This window comes from Apis mellifera, linkage group LG11 (assembly GCF_003254395.2).
Source record: "Apis mellifera strain DH4 linkage group LG11, Amel_HAv3.1, whole genome shotgun sequence".
NCBI lineage: Eukaryota > Metazoa > Arthropoda > Insecta > Hymenoptera > Apidae > Apis > Apis mellifera.
Genome location: NC_037648.1, coordinates 6,959,925 through 6,987,272, shown reverse-complemented (window position 1 = coordinate 6,987,272; position 27,348 = coordinate 6,959,925). Strand labels below are relative to the sequence as shown.

General features: G+C 17.8%; 1 protein-coding gene across 1 annotated transcript; it reads right to left on the bottom strand.

Moving 5' to 3' along the window:
• Positions 1-740: 740 nt before the first annotated feature.
• Positions 741-23,305, bottom strand: LOC100578112 (adenylate kinase isoenzyme 5). Its single transcript, XM_006572315.3, has 12 exons — positions 23,081-23,305; positions 20,250-20,799; positions 8,038-8,205; positions 7,630-7,740; positions 7,045-7,187; positions 6,366-6,548; positions 6,032-6,154; positions 5,307-5,466; positions 4,414-4,682; positions 4,097-4,261; positions 2,403-2,685; positions 741-1,255 (listed from the first exon to the last, which is right to left on the bottom strand). The coding sequence occupies exons 2-12, from the start codon at positions 20,269-20,271 to the stop codon at positions 999-1,001; spliced, it is 1,884 nt and encodes a 627-aa protein (XP_006572378.3). The 5' UTR covers positions 20,272-20,799; positions 23,081-23,305; the 3' UTR covers positions 741-998.
• Positions 23,306-27,348: the final 4,043 nt, after the last annotated feature.

The following is a 27,348-nucleotide window of genomic DNA, read 5'->3' as shown; positions in this document are numbered from 1 at the left end:
AAATATCGGAATATTAATTTTTTTATTGAAAATATGAAACGATTTTATCTGTATACTCATTATATTTTTTACGTTGAAATAATATAATACGACTAGTACTTAATTGACAAGTTTTTTCATTATTATTTTTCATAAAATAATTGCATACATATTATATTTAGTATTATAAAAAATTAATTATGTAGATATATTTTTTTTCAGTTATGAAAATATTTCACATTATTCTTTATAATTTAATTTTTATTTCAAATTTAAGCATAATCTGATTATATATATTTTTTTCATTTTTCAATTCATTTTTTAATAAAAATAAAATTCTATAGAAATATATTTTTCACATAGTATAAGATAATACATAGTTCAATATAAATAGATTAAGCAAAGATAAGCATTAAATAAATAATAAAAAATGACAACAAATCTTTATTTATTATATTTCTCTATTTATTAATTAATTTATTGTCTAATTTTTGTTATAATAATAAAAACTAAATGGAAAAATATTAAATTTTTAAATATTATAGACAATTTTAAAAGAACTTCACATCATATATAAAAAATATACATGTTAACTGTCGTAATAATTTAGAGATATTGTTTCTAAAACTTACTTTCAACACTAAGATCTTTTTTCCATTTTAAAATTCTATAATTTTTCTTTAATTCTTTTTATACAAAATTTTATATAATAAAATATTATAAGATCAAAAAAGGAAATTTTATACAATACTGTTTTCTTATTTTTTTTTTGATTACACTCTAACAGGTTATCAGGAAATGTCGAATACATTCCGTATAATATAATATGTTGTATATGAATAAGTATGCTATATAATATTATACTACATGTTTCATTAGAGAGGAACCTCGAGTACAAGCGTAAAATAATTTAATTTCGTGAATATTAACATGATCGATTTAATTTATAAAAAGATAGGACAATATTAAAAATATTTTCTATTTTTTTTCTTTTCATTTGAATGATGATTTTTACGCTTTTATATGTGTAAATTTTGTTGATAACCTTCGACCTCGTTGTACATTTTTCTCACAGCATCTGTGTTATTTGATAAATAATTTTGGATTGCTGGTGCAATCTTGTTATTACTCGGCACAATTCCATTGGCCAAATGTGCTACGCCATTTTGTAGCATGTGTGCAGCGCCATTCGCGATACCGTTTTGCACATATTCAACACCATTTTTTTGAGCATGTTTCGTATTATTCTTTAATCCATTTATAATTCGTGCTGCCCCTGTAAATAGAAATTTGTATCGTGAATAATTAATTAAACCATATTTTTATTCTACTTAAATATTTTCAATTTTTTTTTATACCATTTAATTTGATGCAACATGATTGATACTTGATTTTATTTAATTCTTTAAAAAGATTCTTATTTAAAAAAATTTCTATAATTTAAATTTATAACAAAAATATCAGTTTTATATTTTTCTAAATGATGTTAATTTATTTTTAAAATTTATGTGAATGTAGTTTTCATAATGCAGAATCAATAATTTAAAAAAATATTTCAAATAGAATTTATTTCGTTTTGAAAAATATATAATTTAAATTTTTTTTAGATGAAAATATATGAATATTAACTTTGTTTTTTAAATGGAATTATAGATATTTTTTAATAATTATTAATCATTAATTCATTTATTTTATTCTTATATAAACTACTTATTCATTTATAGCAAAAAATTATTAATTTAGAGATTTTACTTAAAATTTTAAATTTCTAAGATTGCAAGAAAAGCGTAAAATAAGTAGTAAGTAATGTATTGTACTCATTTTTCATACAATTAAATTTTACATAATTCAATATATTTTTTGAACTAATCGTTTTTAGATATATAATAATATATTTTATATAAAAAATATTTGTATCATTATACTTATTTAATATGGCAATTATATTATAACAATTAATTAGTTCAAGTATATCCAATTTTAATAATTATATAACATATATATAATTTTATTATAATTGCAAAAATTGAATATTATTAAATATTAATTTTTATAAAAAATATTTCATTTTAAAATAAGAGTATGTATTTATTTTAATATTCAATAATTAATTTTTTAATAGAATATAAGAAAATATATTTATTAGTATATAAAAAAATATGTAATTCAATTTAAATTTTAAAATGGTTTTGAAATCTTTGAAATGTCTCTATTTTCAAATCATATATAATACATGCAATATAATATACAATATACAAATTATTATTATTATTCAAATTATTATTTAATATTAATTATTTAAATTTTTATTCATCTTCTATCATTTTTATTTATTCTTCTTTCATAATTTATTTAATAAATAACAACTTTATTGGCCTTATAAAGAATATTTTTACAAATTAAAAATAAAAAATATTGTTTACCATGTATACTCATCCCATTCATATTCTTTATAGTATTGGTTGTTTTCTTCATATTTGATTTACTATCAATTATCTGTTTAGAAATACCATTTGATATAATTGATTCATTTCTATTGTTAGAAATTAGTACACTTGATTTTGTGTTATTTTCATTATCTTGTATTATCTGCGATTCAGAGTCATGTGGATCATTTTCTTTTTTGCGACGTGTTTGTATTATTAATTGATAAAGTGCAGCTGCAAATTCTTGTTGTACACTTGGTACATCGGTGTCGCCATCAATCTATATTTAAAACATTTTAATATATAATTATTTTATATAATTATTTTCAGATAATATTTTAAATAATAATTACAATAAATTGAAAACAAATTTTTGATTTATAAAATTCGAATTCGAAACTTTGGGAAACTTTCGAAATTTTCAAAATTCGAAACACAGAAAAAAATTCTCGAAATCTAAAATGTTTACTTCTTTTTTTTTTTTTTAATTTTGTTTTTTATGAAATAGTATTATTTTATCAAGAATTAAAAAGTTTAATTCTTGATAAAATTTGAAATTTCTGAAATTTTTTAAATTCAAATTGAACAATATATTATCTTTGGTTCGCAAAAATATAAATTTTTATGTTTTTTTCCTACATACATTTTTATATAATATTTTTTAAATAAAATTGAATTTACTAATTAAATAAAAATAAATTCATATTGTCATAATAACTTACATCTTTTCCTTTTTAAAGTTATATGAATTATTTTTTACTTGAATTTCGAAATTTCGAATTTTAAATCATAAAAATAACGAAAAATTTTGAGATTGAAAGATAAAACTTTTTGAATTTTGTAGAGTTTTGCAGTTTTGAATTCATATCTCTAATAATAACTGATAATATTGATATAGTTGACAATATAATATAATTTAGTAGTTTTATAATGTGAATTAAAAATTGCGATCTAATATATAAGATATATAATATATTATCAAATAAAGAATTTTGAGTATAGTAAATTTTGAACTAAAAAAAAAAAAAAAAAAAAAAAAAACATTCAAATAGATTTCAAAAAACAATGTTGGTATAATTTAATTTTAATTAATTTTAATTAATTTTAATTTTAATTAAAGTTAATATATTAGACAAAGATTAGATTGTAATTTTATTTGTTTCTCTTTTTTTGTACAATGGAAAAATTTTATATTCTTGTTTTTTTAAATTAAAATAAAATATATACTAATTATTTTAATATTAAATTAATTATTTTAACATTAAAAAAAAACTATTTATTTAGCGCTTTTGATTTTGTATAATTTTGTATAATATTTTGTATAATATGTGATACATGAAATATATAATAATTGATATTAAATTATTTCAAATATTGCAATAAGTTAATGATCAGATAATAATCTTTTAAAAGATATTTTTTATAATTTAGAGATATATTTTAAAGATTATTTTTTCATAGTTTCATTCACAATCAATAATAAGAATGGAAAAAATGTTTAATTCTCAATTTTATATATAATGTTAATATAATTATAAGAGAATTGATTTTAGAAACTTCAAAATAGATATAAAAGTTGATATACGAATATATTAACATGTATATATTTATATATATATATATATATATTCTGGAAAATTTATTTTAGAAGTTCTAAGGAAAATATTTTAAATAAATTGAATTGTACTTACAATTGTTAAGCGATTCTCATTATCCAAAGCTTTTAACATAGGCAAAGATATTTCGCGGAAGAGTTCTAATCTTTTTCTAAATGCAGATACATTATCATCCAATCTTCCTCTGCCGAGTTGCAATTTTGAACAATCCAGTAATACTAACGGTGGTTGCTGGCCAAACTGATAACATTTTTGAAAATAAACTCGAATAAACTTAATCACGGAATGTTTAATATTAAATCTTATACCATAAAAGCAAAGTATTACATAAGCTATTAATAATAATTATTGGAACGCACTATATGTACATGATTTATTTTATTTTAAATTACCTTATCTTCGAATTCGTGAATTTGATTTAAATCCCTTGGATAACCGTCTATAACTATACCATCGGTGTCTCGATTTAAAATAATCTGTTGTTCTACTAGTTGCATCACAATATCTTGCGATACCATTTCTCCAGAGACAATAGCTTCATTGACAATGGTATTCGAGGATGCCATTGTTCTCAATAAACCACCGATACTAACTTGAACCCAACCTGGCATGTTACGAACAGCTTGAGTGCATAGATTTTCTTTATTGCTTCCTGGACCACCTAAAAAAAATGAAATACCAAAAGTATAACATAATAGAAAAATTTAATAATAAGATGATCTTAACAATTGAGCCAACTTTTGTAAAAGAAAAATTATTGGATCGTATTTATAAAAATTTTATTAGTTAATTAATCTAAATTTAATTTCCATTTCGAAATAGTCTTTGTTTGTATTAATATAACGATTCTATTTCTTCTTAAAGTTAAATTTTAAGAACATTTAAATTTTTAAGAACATTTTGATAATTTATATTTTATATAATATAATATATATAATTATATATAATTATATATAATTCTATATAGTCTATAATATTTAACTTGAATATCTTTGAATATATCAAAATGATACTTTTTATATAAGATGTTAATATAATGTAAATAAATATGAAATAATATTCTGTTATTTAATTTTATTTTTTAAATTTAATTTTCGAATATTATATTTATATAAAATGTGATAAAAATTTCGGAAAGTTCACAAATTTTGAAATTTTTTGCTAATTTATTTTTTTAGAAATAAGAAAGTTATGTGAATGCGTAAATAACTAATACATTCTCTTTATTTATTAAAATCATAAGCAAAAAGAAAGAGTATTATTTCAACTATTTTTTTATAGTTACCTATAACCCAGATGAACGCAGGTAATCCTTTTCTAGGTTTATTTGCGGTTTTTGTAGATTTGACATTCACAGTGATAGGTAATTGTGTTATTTTTGATACCATTTCCTTCTTAGGAGATGGTGATTTTGGAATAGATTCTTTTCTTCTCTCCACTTCTACCTGAAATTTAATTATTATTCATTGAATAATTCAAATTTTTATGTAATCTTCATAAGAAACGAATATATTAAAATATAAGTATTTTTCATTTTCTAGTTGAATTTATTTAAAATACGTTTATAAATATTAAATGACATGGATAATATATTCAAAAATATATATAAAGAAAATAATGTAAATTTGTTATTCACTGCAAGTTACTAAATTACATTTTTCGATATACTAATATTTTTGAATGTAAAAATTTATAAAAATTTCTCTACATAAATCATATTTTATATTATTTAAAAAAAAATAATATAAAATTATTTGCAACAAAATTTAAATATGAATAGGAAGTTATTAAAATTTCATTTCAAATTCTAATTTTAATTGATAAAAACGAATGAATTACGTATATAATACTTTATTTTTTTCAATATTTTTATTTTTATGTAATATAGTAAATAGAAATCTATCTATCTGTAAATTTTCTATATTTAGATAGAAGAAAATCAAAAGATTATAAAAGTTATTTGATAATTGGTAAGAAATAAATTATTATTATTAAAAGATAGTAACGTACTTCTGCTTCTAATGATTGAGGGACGTTTTTATCTCGTACTTCACCATTTGATAAACCTAAAACTTTGAAAACTGCCTCACGAAAATCCACATAAACCTCATTTGGATTTCTTTCTCCATTTACCTGTAATTATGAAAAAATACAATATTCTTTTTTATATTATATTATTTACATAAAAATGATAATTAAAAAATAAAAAAATTTATTGAAAAAAAAGATAGAAGAAATCAAATATTATCATGTTAAAAATTTTATATTACCTATGTTAATAAATTTAAAAAATTGATCCAATAATAATAAAAATAATGTGATCATTTAAAAAATCTTTTCTTACCTCTAATAACATACCACTTTGATCGAAATATTCCGCGACGGGCATAACATTTCTATAAAAGTTATAAAGTTCCATCCTTGCAAGTTCAATTACTACTTGTCCGAGCTGTGCTCCGAAATCGATTTGCCTTTCGAGAATCTCTTGTCTCCAGGACACGAGAATTACACCATTGACAATTTTGATCTGAATAAAAAAATATTTTCAATTTTTTATAAAATAAAATATATCAGAGCGATTTCATTTTTGTCTATAAATATTTCTATTTAATTTTCATTATTTATAATTTAATAAATAATTAAACTTTAGCTAATATTTTTATATATTAATTTTTTTTTTGTTTTAATTTTAGAATCGACTTTTTAAAGATATTTCAGTATATTACACTTTTTATAAACGTAAATGCACACATATATATTTTTTTATTATAATAATAAAAATTTATTATAATAAATTTAAAATCAAATTTTCTAATTTTTAATTATTTAATATTAAATATATATTATAATTTATTAATCTTAATCTTAATTTTTAATGTTAATCTCAAATAATAGTTTATGAATTTGATGTTTATTAAATAATGTTATTAAATAGAAAATGAACATTAAAGTAAAACTAATTATTAAATTAAATAAATATTAAAACATATGATATTGTTTATATTAAAATATTAGGAACTTACTTTTTCGGCATATTCGACTACGTCGCGCATATTACGTGGATAACCACTAACAAGAAAGACTTTGGAACCTGGAGACATTTTTATTTCGAGCATAAGAACTTCCGCAACTGTTTTACTGCTAAGTTGTCCGAAATCTTGCATATCTATTATAAAAATAAAGAATATAACAATAAGAATAAGAATATTAATATAAGATGATATGAGATAATTGTACAACATTGATATATTAATATTTATTAATATAAAATGATTTTCAATTGAATTAAATAAAAAATCATTTTAATTTTTGAATAAATTAAGAGTGTGTTAAGAGATATATAATAAATAAAAATAAGAATTTACAGAATTACATTAAAAATATTAAAAATATTCATTTTTAAAAAAATCATTAGTATATTCTATAATAGATTATTGAAATTTGCGTAATAAATTATTTCTTATGAACCATTATAGTTTTAATTATCATTAAATAGTTTTAATCATATACATTTTTATATAATATTTATTAATTTATTTAATAATAACATTTCTTTCTTCGTGATTTAATAATTTATAATTAATATACATATATTTATATAAATATACCATTTCCTAAAGCATACTGTTGAAGAAGATCCATCATATTGATGTGTGTTATGCCCTTTTTCTCTTGCATTAAATTATCACAATGTGTCACCTTTCCACTACCGGGTCCACCTAAAAAAAGAATGAAAATCATGTAAAAATAATATATAAAAATTATTATGTTCTTATTTCTAATATAAAATTTTTTTGAATAAAAAATTTTTGAAAAAGAATCGATTTGGTATATATATAAAACATATTAAAATTTTAAATATTTAAGATATATTAAAATTTATAAAAAAAACATGTATTCTTTTTTATATTGAATATATAAAAATATATTATACATTAATATGATATAATTTTATTTTTTTAATTTTCTAAGAAATGTTGTACTCTTTATATATTTACTCTACGTAGAATACGAACCAAGCACAAATATAACAGGTACTTTTGGAACTTCGAATTTAACTGAACCAACGTTCTGTTGCGGAAAATACCCGTTTGGAGGAGTTGATAAGAGGCCAGCCTCTCCTCGCCATTTTCCTGCGCTTCGAGCATCAGTTTCCTCGAACACCTGCGATCCATTTTGTTGGTCTGTAATAAAAATTCTCGTTTGATTAAAATAAAACGTAATAAATATTTTTGTTATTAATGCATCTATTTGAGACTGATGAAAGATTTATGAAACAATTTTATTTTTTAATTTTAAACAAATAAATATCGATTTTTAATTTTTAAATATATTTTTCTTTAAACAATAATTAATTATTGCTTGAATTATGATATAATTAATATAATTTATAAAATATATGTATATATAATGTATTATAATGTATTATATATAATATATTGTATATAACACTTCTATTTCCTCTTATAAAGTTAAAGTAATTATTCGATGTATAATTAATAATTTTATCTTAATAAAAGTAACATGTTACTTCCAAATTATATAGCAAATAATATAAATTAAGATAAATGATATAAATTACATTTTTAACGAATTGAAAGGATTACTAGTTTTTGAAATATAATAAATACAAGTTTTTATTTTGTAATTTAGAAATTTAATAAAATATATATTGTTATATTTATTAAAATTTAATTTATATACAACTTATTTACAAATTATTAATTATTAATTGTTTGTTATATAATAAATATTGATTTACTTCATTTTCAACACCATAAAACATATAATAATAATTATATTCATTTAAATATTATTTTGTTCAGGAAAGATTTCTATTTGATTATTTATATTAGTTATATGATATTAAACAGTTGAAATTCTTTTTTCGTGGAATTTAGTAATAGAACAAAGTATTTTTTTCATTTTTAATGCATTGGTACTTTTATTTTTTGTAATTAATTATTTATAATTATATTTTTTTTATAAAAAGTTAAATTTATATTATTTTTAAAGCAATAATAGAAAAAGTTAATAATGTAATTATTCATATTATACTAATTATCTATATTAATTATACCTATATATATATTAACTATACTATATATTATTTAATTATCTATATTAATTATCTATCTATTATATTATATCTAATATATATTCGAAAATAGTTCAATTTCATAAATTATTTTTGTTATTGATTTATTATTTATTATTTATTATTATTTTTTATTATTGATTTAAAATATCGTTAAGAAATTCATATATATATATATATATATATATTTATATATATATTTTTATATATATTTATATATATTTATAATTTATATATTTATTATATCAATGTAAATATATTTAGTAAATTTTTAAATTTGTTCTAAAAAATGAAAATTCATATGCAAAAAGTTTTTGTGTTCGAAGATTTAATTATATATTTTATGAATACATAAAATATATATTTTTGACAGAATGTTATTTAGAAAACAATTTTGAATAATTTAATTTCTATATTGCATGCACTAGTGCGTGACAATTTATATCACCCAAGCTTATTTACATTTGATTACATATTAACGATTACAAATTGAATAACATATTTATTATATTTATTTATTATATTTATATGCCTATTCTGTATACGTGTTTATAATTTTTCTTTATTCAATATATAAAATCTTCAATATTCAAAGATTTATCCGTAAATACTTTTTATTATTTATCTGAAAATAATCTTTTTATATTTTATCTTTTTATATTTTATCTGAAAATTTTACTATCAAATAGTGAAAACTACTAAACTATTGTATTATATCTACTATCTATCCAATATCTACTACTATATCTATACTTTATCTATATCTATTATTATTCAATCTATTCTACTATTCAAATATTTTTCTATCTATGTATTATCAAAATAAATAAAGATGTAAAACAGAAGTATATATTTTTTTATAATCTATTCAATATTTTTTCTATTATTGAAGTATGAAATTCATATCTATATATATATATTATTGTAAATATCTATTTTATGTATAGTGATATTAAAAAAAAAAAGGTTAAAATGAAATGAAGATATTTTTAAAAGCTAGAAAATATAAAAATTTACAAAAATATTGAAAATTATTAATGATATTAAAAAATGCAAATATATAATTAAAAATTATTCAATTATTTTTATAACTGTAATTGTAATGGAATTAAAATATAAAAATCTAAATTGTGCTATTTTATTATCACAAAGATAAGAATATTTGGATTTATACTGTAAAAAAAATTTTAGAATTTAATTATCAAAGGACTGAAAGGATTTTAAATTCGAAAAGCAAAAAGAAATATAATTCAATAAAGTTTTATGGATTAAAAAATTTATATAATTTATATAAATATATTTTATTTGAAAATATTATTATTATGTTATTATGTTATTATCTTATTATTTTATTATTATCTTATTTTTTTTGAAATATCATATATAATAATAATCATGAAAAAAATACGAAAATTTTATATTCTTTTAATTTAAATTTCAGTGTATTACTTTTGAAATTTTATATAATATAAATAAGAAATATTTAAAAAAAATCAGGTAAATTTAATGTAATTTAATCAATTTTAAATAATCAATTTCTTTTAATTGATTATTATCTAACAATATAATCCATATTTTAAAAAATTAATGCAAAATTTTATAATTTTAAAGTGTGAATGATGTAAAATATTTTAAATGATACGATTTTAGCAATTTTTATTAGTTTATTCTATTCTATTTAGTTTATTATTAATCATTAATCAAAATATATATTAAATATATATTAAATTTATCTTCTTATTAATTGTAATATTATTTATTTTATTAATATTGAAACCCAATTATTATTAATGTTAACTATAAAGAAATATAGTATATAATAATATTTTACATGTTAAATATTAATGATAGTCATTAATAATAATTTAACGAAAATATATAAATTCTTGATAAATTTTTTATAACAAGTAATAGAAAATTTCTCAACTAAGACATATTCTTTGGAATTAATCATTTTTGGATTACCTTGATTTTGTCCAAATTTATTTTCACTCCGATTTCTGCAACAATATGTAAACACTCGATTTCTTCAAAGAAATTGCATTTTTTCGAGTTTATAAATAGATTTGTTTAAATACTAAAGAATATTTTTTTAAAATTCATTATTTTTTTCATTTTGTTCATTATCGTCATTTTTTTCATATTATTCCTTTATCATTATTATCTTTTCAAAAATTATTATGTTATCTAAATAAAGAATGTTTAAACGTGATAGAAATGTTACAGAAATTAAACATTACGAATTAAATTATTATTTCAAACTACACTATTATACTACTATATATTTCAAACTAAACTACTATAATTCTATTTTCATGCAAAAGTTTTCTTTTTATTTTTTCCATTTATTAAAATCTGCAATGCTTTGTAAATCGATGATGGAAAATTAAATGGAAAAAGATATATTCTTTATTCTAAGGACAAAGAAGGAATTTTTTTTTTATTTTGTTCAATTAACGACAATCGATACAAAACCTTATGTTCTTTTTTAAAAGCACGATCAACAAAGATTAATTCTTTGATAATTCGTTCAATTTTTTGCGACTATTATGATTTTTATTTAATAGAGCGATATCGATTTTATATTGAGTAATATCCCATTTATCAATTTCTTCAAAATTCTTTGTGAAAACATCTTAAAATTCGAAAATTCAATTTTGCTGTTTTATTAATTTTTTTACACGTTTATAAAATTTCATTGAATGATCAAGAACTCTTTCTCTTTCATTCTCATTTTTTTTTCTTCCTTATTCTTGAAAATGATTTCTCTTCTATTAATAAATTAATAAATATTTTTTTAAGCGAAAAATGTAATCGATATTAAAGAAATTAATATCTAAGAGGCAATTTTTATTCGTGCCAATAAATCTCTTTTTTTAAAGTTTTCTATTTTTTAATATAAAGCTAGCGATCATAATTATACAGTTTTTCTCAAAAGAAAATATAAGAAAATATTTTTTAATTGCGCCAAGATTAGCCTCAAGATCTATTTTAGAAATATAATAAAGCATAATAAAGTATAATAATCTGATAATTTTAATAAATTTTTCTTAAATAATATCTTATAATTTTTAAGAAATATAAATTTTTTTCCAACTTTAGATTATTTTTATTCCTAATATAATTCCAGCGAAATAAAATTAAGTGCTAATATATTCGCAAAGGATTCTAAAAACGAAAACAAACATAAAAATTATTATACAAAAATAATGATCGAAACTTATTTATTAAATTTACATTAAATGAATATGAGACAGAGAGCTGACAAAATCTGATGGAGACAATATAGATTCACTTTATCTCCCTCTCACTTCATGCAATTTATAGTTAAAAAATGATATGGTTTTTCTTATATCAATCAATCCTCCAAAAATAATTAAAAAAAGATCTTCTTATGAACATGTAAATATTATATATAATATATGTCGATATAAAGCAATATACATATTGTAAATATTTCATTTTTTTTCTTGATAATTGAAAAGTGAAAATAACATTGTTTAATTATATATATATGTAACTTTAAATAATCAAATAAATCAAATAAAAAAATAATAAAAATATAAAGTATTATAATTAAAAATTTTAATAACAATTTTTGTAATATATAAATAATTTTTTTTCTTGATTATTGAAATCGAAAAAAATCTGATCATAAACCAATATGTCGTATTTAATTATTCATAAATATATTTATTCTAATATTTCTATATTAGCACAGCATATATATGTAAAAATCAATTAAATTAATTCCAAGAAGTATAGTATAAGTATAATTAAGTGCATACAATAAATAAAAATTGTTCGAAATATATTATATATAAATGATTGTATTTTAAAAGCATATATTAATACAAATTTTTCAATGCTTTTTTCTTTATTATAAAACTTAAAATTAAATTTTGTAATTTTTAATTATTATTAATTATATATTGCTTGAAATATTGAAATTATTTACGTTTTTTACATTAAATGAATTTTAGTTTAGATTTATTAGATTTTTCGAAGTCAATACGTATTTAGATAATTTATTAAATATTTAGATTTTTAGATATTTAATTTTGATATTTCAATTAAATAATAATATTATTAATTTTCCAAAAATAAAAAAAGGTTTTATATTATTAAAAAAAAATAAAAAATTTTATTAATTAAAAAAAATTTATAAAGAATGAAAAAAATATGTGATACAGCTTCTAATATAACTTTTTATAAGTCTAACTGTTTTTATTTTTACAAATGATGTTTTGATCAGAAAACTTTTTACTCTATTATTTTTTTATTAATTTCATAAAAAATAATAAGATAATAATTAAAAAAATATATCGATGATTGTTGATTAATATATCGAATGATTTTTAATCCGTGATTAAAAATTTATATACATTACATAACAATCTATTAAAATAAAATAAATTTATTAATTTGAAAGATTAGATTGATTAAAAATTGATTCTAGATTGATTAAAAATTATCATTTTAAAAGAAATTGTCTACTGATCGATATTCTTTACGACGTATATTATGTAACAATATAATAATTATCATTTGAATATTCATTTCAAATGTGAAATTTATCATGATAGAATATTGTGTCACATAATGTAATGTTATTTCTCTCTATTATTTCGCAATATTGATTAAACTGTAAACGTAAATTGTGTATAAACTATGGTCTTATGGTCTTCTTTGTACTGTAGAGAAACTAATGTTGAAGCATCTATTTATTTACTTATGTGTCCATAAATGAACGAAACACATGCCAGTAGAACGATGTGTTTCTGTAAAAAAGATGAAAAACACATATAGTGATCGGAGATATGAATTAAAAATTATGCTCAAAACTGTATATAAGGTTTAATAAAAGTTTTTTATTAAGAAAAATTTTATGATTGTAAGATTTCCTTAAGAAAAATATTCAACTTTCTGAAAAAAATTCAGAAGTAGATTTTAATGATAACATTTTAAAATATTTTTATGCATTAATTATATTTATTATTTATTATTTATTATATTTATTATTTTCGGTATAAAAAATTTTTCGTAAATTGTGATGCTCGTTGTGATAAAAAAAAATTGAATTTAATTTAATTTGATGGCAATAATATACATATAATATTATTAATAATATATATTTTTTATATACTTTTATTAATAATTGCTGATAACATTAGCAGATAACGAGTAATTGAACAATGAATATTCTCCTTGTATTATGAAATGGAAAAAAATATAAAAAATATTTTAATTATAGAAAAAAAATTGGAAAAACATCAAATTTTTTTTTCGTAATATTAAAAAAATAGATATGAAATATTTGATTAAAAATTGTCTGTAAATTTATAATAATAGATTTAGGAATTTCTTAAATCTTATATAAATTGTTTTATTCATTAATTGTATATGTTATAATATATATAATGTATATACATTTACTAATAATTTCTTTACTTACTAGATAAAATAATGAAATGGCTTTATGTCTGTCATATTTATCTTTGACTTAATGCAAAATTAATTTATAACTTAATAAATAAACTTGAACCAATATTTTTATATATTAATTTTTTTGTTCGTTCTAATTTTTAAAATTTTAAAAATTTTATTTCATTCAAACATAGACAACACATTTAGTATATATAGTATATACATATATCCTTATATATTCTATTAAATATTTAATTTCTTAATATTTTATTAATATATATATAATATATAATTTAATTACTTTTAATTGTGTACGACAGAAAATTATAAAAAATTTAAATTAAATAATTTAGAAAATAATTATTTGAAGATTTTTAATACAATTAATATCAAACACAAAGAAGTTACTTGTTCTTTGTTTTATATTTATCATGATAATATTAAAAATTTATTATTTATTAGCTTGCCAAAAATTTTTTCAAGTTAGGCTATAAAAAAGATTAAGAAAAATTAATTGTTTTAAAATTTTTATATAAGTACAATATTTTAACAAAAATTTAATAACGTGTGAAATAAACAGAAAAATAGAAAATTATGCCTGAAATCTAATTTAAATTGTTTTAATTTTGTTATTTTTATTAGAAAGGAATATAAACACATTTGTTTAGGTAACGACGAACGTCATGAACTTATATATTTGTAATATTGATTTCGTTACATGACTCATGACTATAGAAATTTCTTTGTTACCATCAAGGTATTCATTTCCACGTAAATCGTCGAGTCTATGGCATGTCTCATTGATTTGTAAAGAAAATATATCTATGTAATATAAAGAAACTGCATATAATGAAAGAAACATATTTGCTTAATACTCAATTGGTATCATTGGAATATGGATATTAAATATCAACAATTTAGATTGGATTGTTATTTTATTTTGTAAGCTATATATATAAAAATATAAAAATATTTATAATTAACAGAAGATCAACATTTCTAAAATTTTTATCAATATTAAGATTTAAGATACTTTGTAATTAATAATCATTTTTAATTGTCTCATTTTTTCATAAATCTCATTTCTTATTATTATTTATATATATTGATAAATATTATTTAAATTTAGTACAATAATTACATTTAGTACAATTATAATGAAATTTTTAAGATATATGTAATTTTACATATTTATAAAATTGCATTAAAAATTATCAATATTTTAAAAGATATATGTTCATTAAAATTACCGTAAAATTTTTTAAATTACATTTTTTTTATTTGTTTGAATAATTAAAAAATTTTCTTTTTCTTATATTTAATATGAAGAATCACTATAGAAAAATCTATTTAATATGAAATTTTTTAAAATGTCATTTATAATGAATTATAAAAAAAAGTAATAAAATATTTTATATACAAGTTATAAATATCTTTGAAAGATTATTATAAAAGTCAAAATAAATACAAAAATTGATATACAAAATTGTTGATTTATTTATTTATCAAATTATAAGTAATTCAACTTATTTTTATATTAGATAAAGCGATATTTTATTTATTTATATCTTATTATCTATTTCGTCTAATTTCAATTCTTCGTAATTCAATAAATAAATCTTATTTTTGTATATCAATTTTTGAGTTAATTCTTCGAAAGTATTCCACAAATATATGTCTTGTATATACATATACACGTATATGAATATATATTTATCTATAAATCTAAGCTATATGTATAATTTCCTATCTTCTTCTTGTCTAAATCAAAATCTAATTCATGTCAAAAATGAGTTTCTACTTTTCTTTTGGGAAATCGTTGGAAGACTTTATCGATCGAATAATACATGTATGTAATGTCAAGTACAAGGTATATGTGGGTCACACGTGTATTGTGACTTAATATGGTGAAAATGAAATGATATTTTGCTAAGTCATCATGTTTTACGTTTCATCCATTTAAAAATGCTGTTTAGTTGTTTTGCAATAGAATATAAAGAATTCTAATTAGATAAAATAGTAAAATATAAATGTAAATGAGATGAAAATAAAAGATATACTTCTTTTTTCTTTATTTCTATATTAAAATAATTCACATATATTATTTTAGAAAGAGAAAATAACATTATATTAAATTAAATAAATTTAAATATGTATAATGTAAATGATGTACGAGAAATTTTATTGATTTAAATTTTATTTGATTAAAATATGTCACTTACTATTAGAAATAAAATTTGTAAATAAAATGAATTTAGAAATTTTAAATAGAGAACAAAAGACGATCATTTTAATATCAGAATTATCAAAATATTATCAGGCTAAAATATGAAAAAGGAAAAAAAAAAAGCAATATTTTTTTTTTAATAAAATGATGGTAAGATACTAGAAATATTTAAAATAAAATAATTTTTAAATATTAAATTTCACATATATAAAAATTAAAAATAATTAAAATTTATATCATTTTATATAAATATATATATATATATATTTCACATAAATAATATTTAGATATTTTTTTCATGATAAATTTTAAATTTTCATTCATTAAATGTTATGCTATTTTTTATAAAACTATTTAAATAGAAATCAGAGAGTTATTTTTATTATTTTTGTAATTATTAAAAGAATAATTGTGAAATTTATAATTTAATCATAATAAAGATAAAAATTGGAGACTATAGAGATAATACTCTCAATTATAATTTAAAGATAAAAAAGATAATTTATTTCTTCTCTTGTTATATTTTGTTTTCTAGAATTATTTAAACTCAAATTCGTAATCAATCAATGGATGTAATAGTCATGTTTTTAAATTTTGAAATTTTTCTTTCTTTATATCTCAATATATATATATATAATTATATTGTAATGGATTCCAATTATAATGAAATCAATTAAAATGAGTTTTAAGCACAAGTTAAGTTATTGCTATTAATTAAATTTATATTGTTATAATATTCTAATAAATTATTTATACAAATTATTCTTGATTTTGAGAGTTTTAAATAACATTAAAATTTATGATATTAAAATTTTAAAATGATTTTAAGATTTCGAACATCTCAACTCTAATTATTTTTTATTAACCTAACATTATTTATATATTATTATTATATATATATTATTTTCTATATTATTTTACAATGAAATTTGAATTATAAAAACAAGTATTTATTTTATATATGCTTAATTTGAAACAATATTACCTTAAGATATAATTTTTTGGTTGATATTGTCACTTAGAATTAATCATAAATTAAATTTTACTTATTTAATATTTATGCAAGAATTTGACTTTGCAATGATTTAGAATGCTAAAAATAAAGAGGAAATACTAAAACATCATTGGACTTAGATATGAAAACTTAATTCATATTGATTCTGACGAGTTCATACATCAGACAGTCAAACGTTCAACGTCACCTTATCGTGTTGTTTTCTTCCGATAAACAAGAAAAAGAAATAAAAAAAACTAGCAAGTTAAAGTATTTTAAATGAAATTCAATTTTTAATATACATAAAATGTATCTTTTAAGTGTATTAAAGTTAAATATTGATATTGTTTTTTTAAATATTGATTAATTAAGATAAGTCAAGTATGCAATATAAATTGTAGGCTAAAAGTTAAAAAAGTGAAAGTTTTTTAATCTTTTATATCATATAGCAAATAATAAATAAATTTGTTATATTTGTATATTGATGTAATAAATTATATAATAGTAATAAATTTATTATATTATAAAGATTTATTATATTTGTTTCATATTTCATTATATTTATTTTTTTATATTTTTTATACTAAAATTTTAATTTATTTTTATAATAAATATATTTTAAATATATTTTAAATATATATTAATATATATTTATTATAATTATTATTATTATTATGATATTTATTATTAAATATATATTAATTATTATTTTATTATTCTAATTTTTATTAAAATTTAATGCAATAATATCGGATTAATCAAAGTTTTTTATTATTAAATATAATGATGCAATTATAGAAATGCAATTGATGATATGATTATGAATGTTTATGTAAATATAATTATATTTAAAATAATAAAATAAATAAAAATAATAATAAATAATAAATTATAAAAAATAAAATAAATTAAAGGTAGATAATATAAATATAAACATAAGAATAATTAAATAAATATAAAAATGTGATTATATTCTTTAAAAATATGTAATATATTTGTAATGTTTGTGCTTATTCACAATAAAACATTTATTTTTTCTATAAAAATATTATATATTTCTTATGAAATATATAAATATATACATATATTTTCTATAAGAAATTTTATTTATTAAAAACATAATTTATAGTCGATATATATTGATAGTTTTATTATTAGTTTAAATTATACCTATTGAATTATTGGAATTTTTACCATATTTATTATTTATTTGGTACATAACAATTAAATTGTCTATTATTGATTTTTTATTTATATAAAATAGAAAAATTGAGAAACATAGAAAATAATATATGTATACATATACCAATATTGAATTTTCTTTATATTAGAAAAAATTGAATAAAAAATATACTATATATATCTAGTTATAATATATATCTAGTTAAATTATATAATAATATAGTAATATATTATTTATTATTTATAAATATAGACATATTTTATATATTTTATATATTTAAGTATTTTATATAATATGTATATATATTATATGTATATTATATTTATATATATATATATATATATATATATATATATATATATATATATAAATATATATATATATAAAATATATATATATATATAAATATATTATTTTATATATATATATATATAAAATAATATGTATATATATATTATATGTATATTATATATATATATATATATATATATATATATATTTTATATATTTAAGTATTTTAAAATAATAAATTTATATATATATATATATTTTATATATATATATATTTATATATATATTATATGTATATTATATTTATATATATATATATAAAATAATATGTATATATATATTATATGTATATTATATATATATATATATATATATATTTTATATATTTAAGTATTTTAAAATAATAAATTTACACAAAATTCTCAGTTTATATTATTTATAAAAAAAAATAAAGAAAATAGGAAATAATAAATTAATTCATAATAAAGAAACTTAACTTTATGTAATCTACTATTTTTATTTTTTTATTATATCATAATATTCTTGGATCTATTAAACAAAAAATTAAAAAACATTTTAACCTATTTATTAAAGTCTCTATTTCATAATGTAACAGATTTCCAAATTAAGAGAAGAAATTCTTTGTTAAAAGAATTCTTTAATAGCAATGTTTAATTAACACGTGAAAATGTCAAAAGTGAAATTTTTCCTGAAATGAATTCTATTTATATCTGAATTTAAAAAATTTTAAAAATCAAGATTTATTAAGATTTTACTTTTTTAAATGAAATTTTTGACAAAAAAAGATATTTCTTGGCAAAGAAAAAAAAAATATGAAAAAGAAATTATAACCATTTCGAGAATTTCAAAAGATTTGAGATTTTATAAAGTTTCGAATACGAATTTCATATATCTGAAAATCAAATTTCAATTATCTCTAATTTCTATCTATAATGAATCACATATAATTTTGAGATCAAAGTGCCAATATTTTCAATAAGTACTTACCAGTGTCCAGGCAAATGCCCATAGTAGGTCGTTCAAAGGATGCCAAGATCCTACCACGGCCATTTACTCACATTCTTCCAACTAATTAATTCACCTTTTTTTGGACACGTTTCTTCGAGAAGCAATTATCACAATCAACAATTTACTTTTCACATTAGAAACTTTTTTATTCACAAAACTTTTTTTTTTTGTTGATAGATTTTAATTCTTCTTTCTTCGAAACAACTTTCAATTAAGATTTTTCACTTTTTTAAAAACCGAATCGATGATATATTTCTCACAGAAGCAAATCAATTAGGTTATCTAAGACCGATAAATCGATATTCAAGAACAGGTAAAAGCTCGATTCGTCGTGTTTCTATTACTACTTGATTAAATTGTCGCAGTTTTTTCAGAAAAATCTTCAAAATGATTGTCAATAGCAATATTATCCACATATAGTTGAATTTTCGTTCAATATACGAGATTCAATGCATTTTCTTTCATTGGCTATTTTTTGAACATGTTCGTCTTCAGCGCGAACGATTTTGCGTGAAAATTATTCAGTGATCTGCAAAAAAATTACAATTGATTGATTCTCAAAATTTTGTGCAATTATAAGAAATATATTATAAATATATAATATATAATAATATAAATATTAAAAATATTATAATCAATTTACATTTCATGTAACTTTGATTAAGTATATAAAGATAGATAGAAATATATAAGATAGAATAATAAAATTTGTTTTTTTTTAAATATTTCTACATATTATATATTACATATTTTATATAGTATTTATATTTTAAAATATAAAATTATGAATAAAGTTTTGAAATATATTCCATTTTATTTTTTAAGGTATTAAATTGTAAATATATATCGTATTATAAATATTTCAAAATTAAATAATAAAATATTTATTTTTTGGAATTTGAATTATAATCTTTATATCTAAATAATAAAAACTAATATTTATATATCTGTTAATATTTCACTATTGCATATCTCAATGTTGTTTACATATATAAATATATTCTGCATCTATAATTCAGATTTAGATATAAAGTGAATAATTGTAATATATTGTTGGATTTATATTCACTTTCAGATCAATATGAACTAATTAATGCTTATTACTATTTTATGATATATATATAAATTACAGGGGAACGAAAATATTAATATATTTTTCTATGTTATATACGAGATCTATGTATCAATTTTGGTTCTTTTGTACCATTATTTGTTTGTTCATTCTAATATAATTTTCTAATATAATGTCATAGAAATCTTACAATATTTAAAAAAAATGTTCTGAATCAAATTTTCTATGAACTTGTAGTATTCTTTGATTTGTTTCTTTCTGTATATATGTATAACAAAAATAAATATAATAAATAATAAATAATAAATGAAAATATAAATATATTGTTCTATTGAATCTTTTATATTTTAATATTATTAATATGATGAAATTTTATAAAAATGCATAAATATCAACTATCTATCTAATCATCAGAAATCTGAATTTAAATTTGATTACACATTTGTTTTTATTTCCTTTAGATTTAAAATATTATATTTTTAAATATATATTTTAAAAATATATTCGAAAATAAAATTCTATTCCTTAAAGTTTTACATTACGTGTGCAAAATCTCATTAACAGAAACTCTTCCATAAACAGAATTATTACCCAAGTAAGATAATAATTATGTTATTGATTTTCTTTCCCGTAAAGTAAATATATTTAAATCTGCAAACGAATGAAAACGAGTATGACAATTATCTGCTTATTATTGCATCTTGTCTTTGTTATATTGTTTTTTGTATTCGAGAGACCTTTTGGCCTATTTAATAACGTAAATAAATAGATAAATTTGATAAATTATTTTAATATTTTAATAATTTGTACATATATTAAATATTTTTTCATCGATCCATACATTAATTTATTAATTATTTATAAATCATTATCATGAATCATATCATTTATCTTTTTAAAAAAAATACACCACAATATTTATATGTGAAAAATAAATGACTTAATGACAAAATAAATTTCTATCTATTTCATTAACAATTTTTTTATAAAAAATTTTATAAAAAGCTATATTATAATATTAGATGAACAAGTAAAAGAGAAGTAAAATTATCTTTATTTATTGATACTATCAATAATTCGTAGCAATTACTCAATCAAAAATCTGTATATAATGTAAATAAAATACAATTTTATTACGAATATTACATTTTTAAATAAAAATTAAACATAAATAAAATTAAAATTGTAATTTCTTTTCTAAAGAATTTCTTCTCAGATTTCTACAAAAATAAAAATCGGATAAAAAATATTCACAATTTAATAATTTCAAACCATATAAAAAAACGAAAATCAAAAAAGAATTATTTTCGAAACTTTTTTATCGAAATATCAATCGCATCTCATTCTATCGAAAGGACATCGATCGGGAAAAGCAAATCACGCGACAGGAAAGATCATCATGACATGATTTCAATTCTTCTCTAAACGAATTAAAAGTTTTTTATAATCCGAATCGTATTTCAAATCGTTTTGTTACCACAAACCACCACAATTATCTCAACAATTGAATCATATATAATAGAATTATCATGTGCAATGATTAAAAAATCGAATGATCAACTCGATTGAGGTTAATCATTTGATTTGTAAAAAGTTGAAGTTAAGATAAAAATTGATAAAATGAATAACAATAATAATACATATAACACTAAAGTAAAGAACTTTTCAAAGAAAAAAATAGATTTGATCATTCATGACTTTCGACACAATTGCACAATTGCAACGTCTACGAACTTACATGATAAATACACGAGAAAGCTCTTTCTTCTTAATATTTGTTCTTTCCACTTGATCATTTAGTTCCACTGAAAATTTTGTTTACAAGTTGTCAACTGTAAATTGAAAGAAATTTTGTTTCCGGTGGGCGAAAACACGAGACTTTCTGAACGGAACTTTCACAGACAGAGGTTTCCTGGTCGCGACGTGATAACGCTGTAATGGATTGTTAGAAATGACTAGAGGTCGTAGTAGGAGTCAATCGTCGTCATAGATACGCCCATGCGCACCTTAATCCTTTTTTCTATGACGATGTCTAACGCGTGTATATGTGTTTTGCATACGTTTGAGTTAATGGCCATCCTTTTGCGCTCGTTATAATATGTATGGGTATGCGTGCATATGTTTCAATGTCAATGTCTGTCCTCGCGGCCAGACGGTTCTCGAACGAGCGTAATAATCAGCTGGAAATAAATTAATCCCTTTTATATCGTTTGCATTATTTGTAACTAGAGATAACTATGTAACATGTTTTTTTTTTTTGACTTTGTCATTAATGAACAGAGCAAAATATTTTAAAATAGATAAATAGAAATAAAAATCTTTATTTATTCAAGTGATGTAAGAATTTTTTAGAATTAAAATTTTTTTTAAATAATAGTCACATGAAATAGTCACTTGAATTTTAATTTAAATAAATAATATTACATAATTGAAATAAATATTTGAATTAATTAATATAGTAAAATCTTTTTTTAAAACAATTTTGACATTCAAATAATTTGAAAGTCGAATAAAAAATTAGAGGAAAATCCGTTTTTGAAAGTTGAATAAAAATTTGAAAATCTAGAAAGAATCACATATTATTGAATGACTATAATAATATCAATTTGTTTAATGATATAATATGATATTTTAGAAAAATTTTTAAAAATAGATAAAAATATAAAAATAATGTTAGATGTATCTCTTTAAAAAAAATCAATATTAATTAACCATAATTCTCAATTATTGAATTATACATAAAAACTATTAATTAATTAATAAATGATTCTATTTTTTATGTATATATTATTATAAGTAAAAATATTTAATTGAATTTGATTTATCATTATTAATCACTATAATTTTTTGAAATAAATTTTGAAATAAATATTTAAAATGTTTTATAATGTATATTTTGAAAATTGAAAATAAATTGATTCAATTTACATTATTTTATATAAAATTTAATTCAAAACTTGAACAATTGAACATCGAATTGGAACAGATGTTTGAAATATTCGAAGATTCGCTATATAAAAATATATCAAAAGAAAGGAAAATTTTTAATAAAGTTAACGAGTTTCTTATTTAAATTTATAATTAGTTTTATTAAGTCTATTAAATTATATATTAAAGTTTAACATGAAAAATCAAAATATTTTTAAAATATAACAAATATAATTTCATAAACAAATATCAAATTTTGTTAACTAGATCTCTCTTCTAGATATATATAAAGAAAGTATATCTGAAAAATTTTATGTTTTATCTTTCAACTTTAGCAAAGAAATAACGATAAATAAGTATAAAAATATATAAATGTTTTAGCACTTTCTAATTTTTTGGTAACAGAATCATATAATTATATATAATTATGTACAATATGTTATACATTACAAATATAAAAATTAAAAAGAAAAAATAATTATATAAACAAGGTAAAAATTAAATTTAAATTATTATTATACATGATGTTAATATATATTTTTGTACATTTATATATCTATTCTAGAGAAATTAATACACAAATTAATATATAAAAATGTCGCTTATTTATTAAATTATAAGCAATTAAAATTTGTATTCGATAAAATAAGATAAAAATATTATTTTACTGTTCTCACTTTATCTCTATCCTCATTTCATCTAATGTAAACTTTAATTATATTAATTTATTAGTAATGAATAACTTATGAATAATCTTCATTCGATATTTTCATATATCAATTTTTGTGTTTATCTCAATATCTAGAATCGATCCTGTAAGACGTATGACGCACGAATATATTAATATTTTGCATATAAGAAACAGATTTAACCTCAGATTGTAAAAGCGCGAATTAAAAGAACATATTTAGCTTTAAATAATGTAATTATTTAAAAAAAAAAGTTTTAAAGAATGAAAATTTTTCATCAAGAAATCATTTCATCGTAAAGAAATGAATCTTTATATTTTAGTAATGAAATCGAATATCTAAATATTGAATAAAATAATAAATTTTAATATATCTTTCACATATATTTGTAATATTACAATATTATTATTTAAAAAATATTATTTAAGATAAAATACAAAAAATATATTTGAAAAATATAAAAATTTAATTGTTTAAAAATTTTATTTGAATAATTATTTAAATAAAAATTTATTTCAATAAAAAAAAATTTTGAAAATGAACTAAATTTCTATAATTAATTTCTGTGTTTAATGTAGAAATAATATAATATATTATACTTGAAGACTCTATGGTCCAATTGCATTAGATTAATATAAATTTTTTGTGTTAAACTTTATTGAAATCAAATTTTTTGATTTTTATTTTTTATTTATTTTTTAACATATTTTAAAAAATTTGAACAAAATTTTTATTAAACTACTATTTTTATTAAACACTTTATAGCAAAAATATATACAATTATGATTATGATTATTATGATTATTATTATGATTATTATAATCGATGTAATTTTTATAAATAATATGATTATATATATTATTCATTATTATATTCACTATATAAAATTTCATTTTGTATAATAATTATTTATTATTAAATATATAATTTATTATTAAAACTAAAAAAAATTAGAAACTAGAAACTAGAAAACACACTAAAACTAGAAAATATTCAATATTGTAATGTGTGATGCCTGCTGTCTAATTCTTGGATCATATTTCTACTGCGTTATTACTGATTATTCCTCTTTTTAAAGCTCAAAATAAAGGTAAAAAACATTGAATGTGATTGAAATAAAAGAAGAAATTTTTAAAATAAATTTCTTTTTACTTAATACTTTTCTTAATACTTAATATATTATTATATTATATTGCAATTTTCTTAATACATTATTATATTATAATTATTATTACAATATATAATTACAATATATAATAAAAATTATCTATTTTTAAAATTTCAAATTTCAAAATTGTATTATTTTAAAAAAGAAAAGTTATATTGATAGAAAGAATGTTGTATTTTATATTCTTATGAAATTCATCTATCGATTGAATTTCTTTTCTAAAATAGTTATTAGAAGTTATACGCAATATAAAGATGTATATAGCATGTTGCATTCGATTAATATTATTAGTCACTATGTGAAAACATTTTCTTATTGCAATAGTAAATTATTCTAACTGATGTATTATCATTAAAGTCAATTATATTTATCGAATCAATTGTTTTTAGCAGTATTATACATAAAACATGATCCAAGTTTTTCTACAGAAATCTTGTCAATATATTCTACAAGTAAAAAGATCAAAATATCATTTAATAAAATATTATATATAAATGTTTTATCAAAAAATTATATTAAAAATATAAAAAATGAAAAATCCATAATATTGTTTCGTTTAAATAATTTTATTTACAATGTTTAACTATAATTTACATGAAATATTAGATATTATAATATATTAAATTAAGATTTTAATGGCCTGCGCACGTTTTTATTTTTTGAATTACAAGTACAATTCCCAATTATTTGTGTTACGATTGGCAATTGCGGAAATGTGATCTTTTTTTATTTCACAATTCCTTTCTTTTCGTAGTCATTGGATGATATATAATATTGATATATGAATTTTATTCACAAAAATGAGAGAAAAATGATAAAGCAAAAAAGAAATTATACATACTTCTGAATATTTAATCATATATATATATATATATACATATAGAGCATAATAGATTATACATAAAGTAATTTTTTTATCGATCAGAAAGTTCTATATGGAATCATCATATTGGAATTAAGAATTCTCTAAATTATCGATATTTTTTTAATACAAATAATTTTGCATATCATGAATTTAAAAAACTTAATATAATTATTATTTTTATTATTATTAATATACATATTTATTTATATTCATATTATTATGTATATGTTATTTTGCTAAAAATTATAAATATATTAATTTTTATATGCAATGCATAAAATGATATATTTTGAGTTATATCTAAATATACTATGTATAAAATTACAGATATTATTACCCTAATATTGATTTTTTAG

Excerpts from the sequence above, each read along its gene's own strand:
- LOC100578112 (XM_006572315.3), bottom strand. The coding sequence starts at position 20,271 with ATGGGCATTTGCCTGGACACTG. Across the intron at positions 8,206-20,249 it reads GGGCATTTGCCTGGACACTG|ACCAACAAAATGGATCGCAG; the intron begins GTAAGTACTTAT and ends TTTTTATTACAG. Across the intron at positions 6,549-7,044 it reads TAGTCGAATATGCCGAAAAA|ATCAAAATTGTCAATGGTGT; the intron begins GTAAGTTCCTAA and ends TTTTTTATTCAG.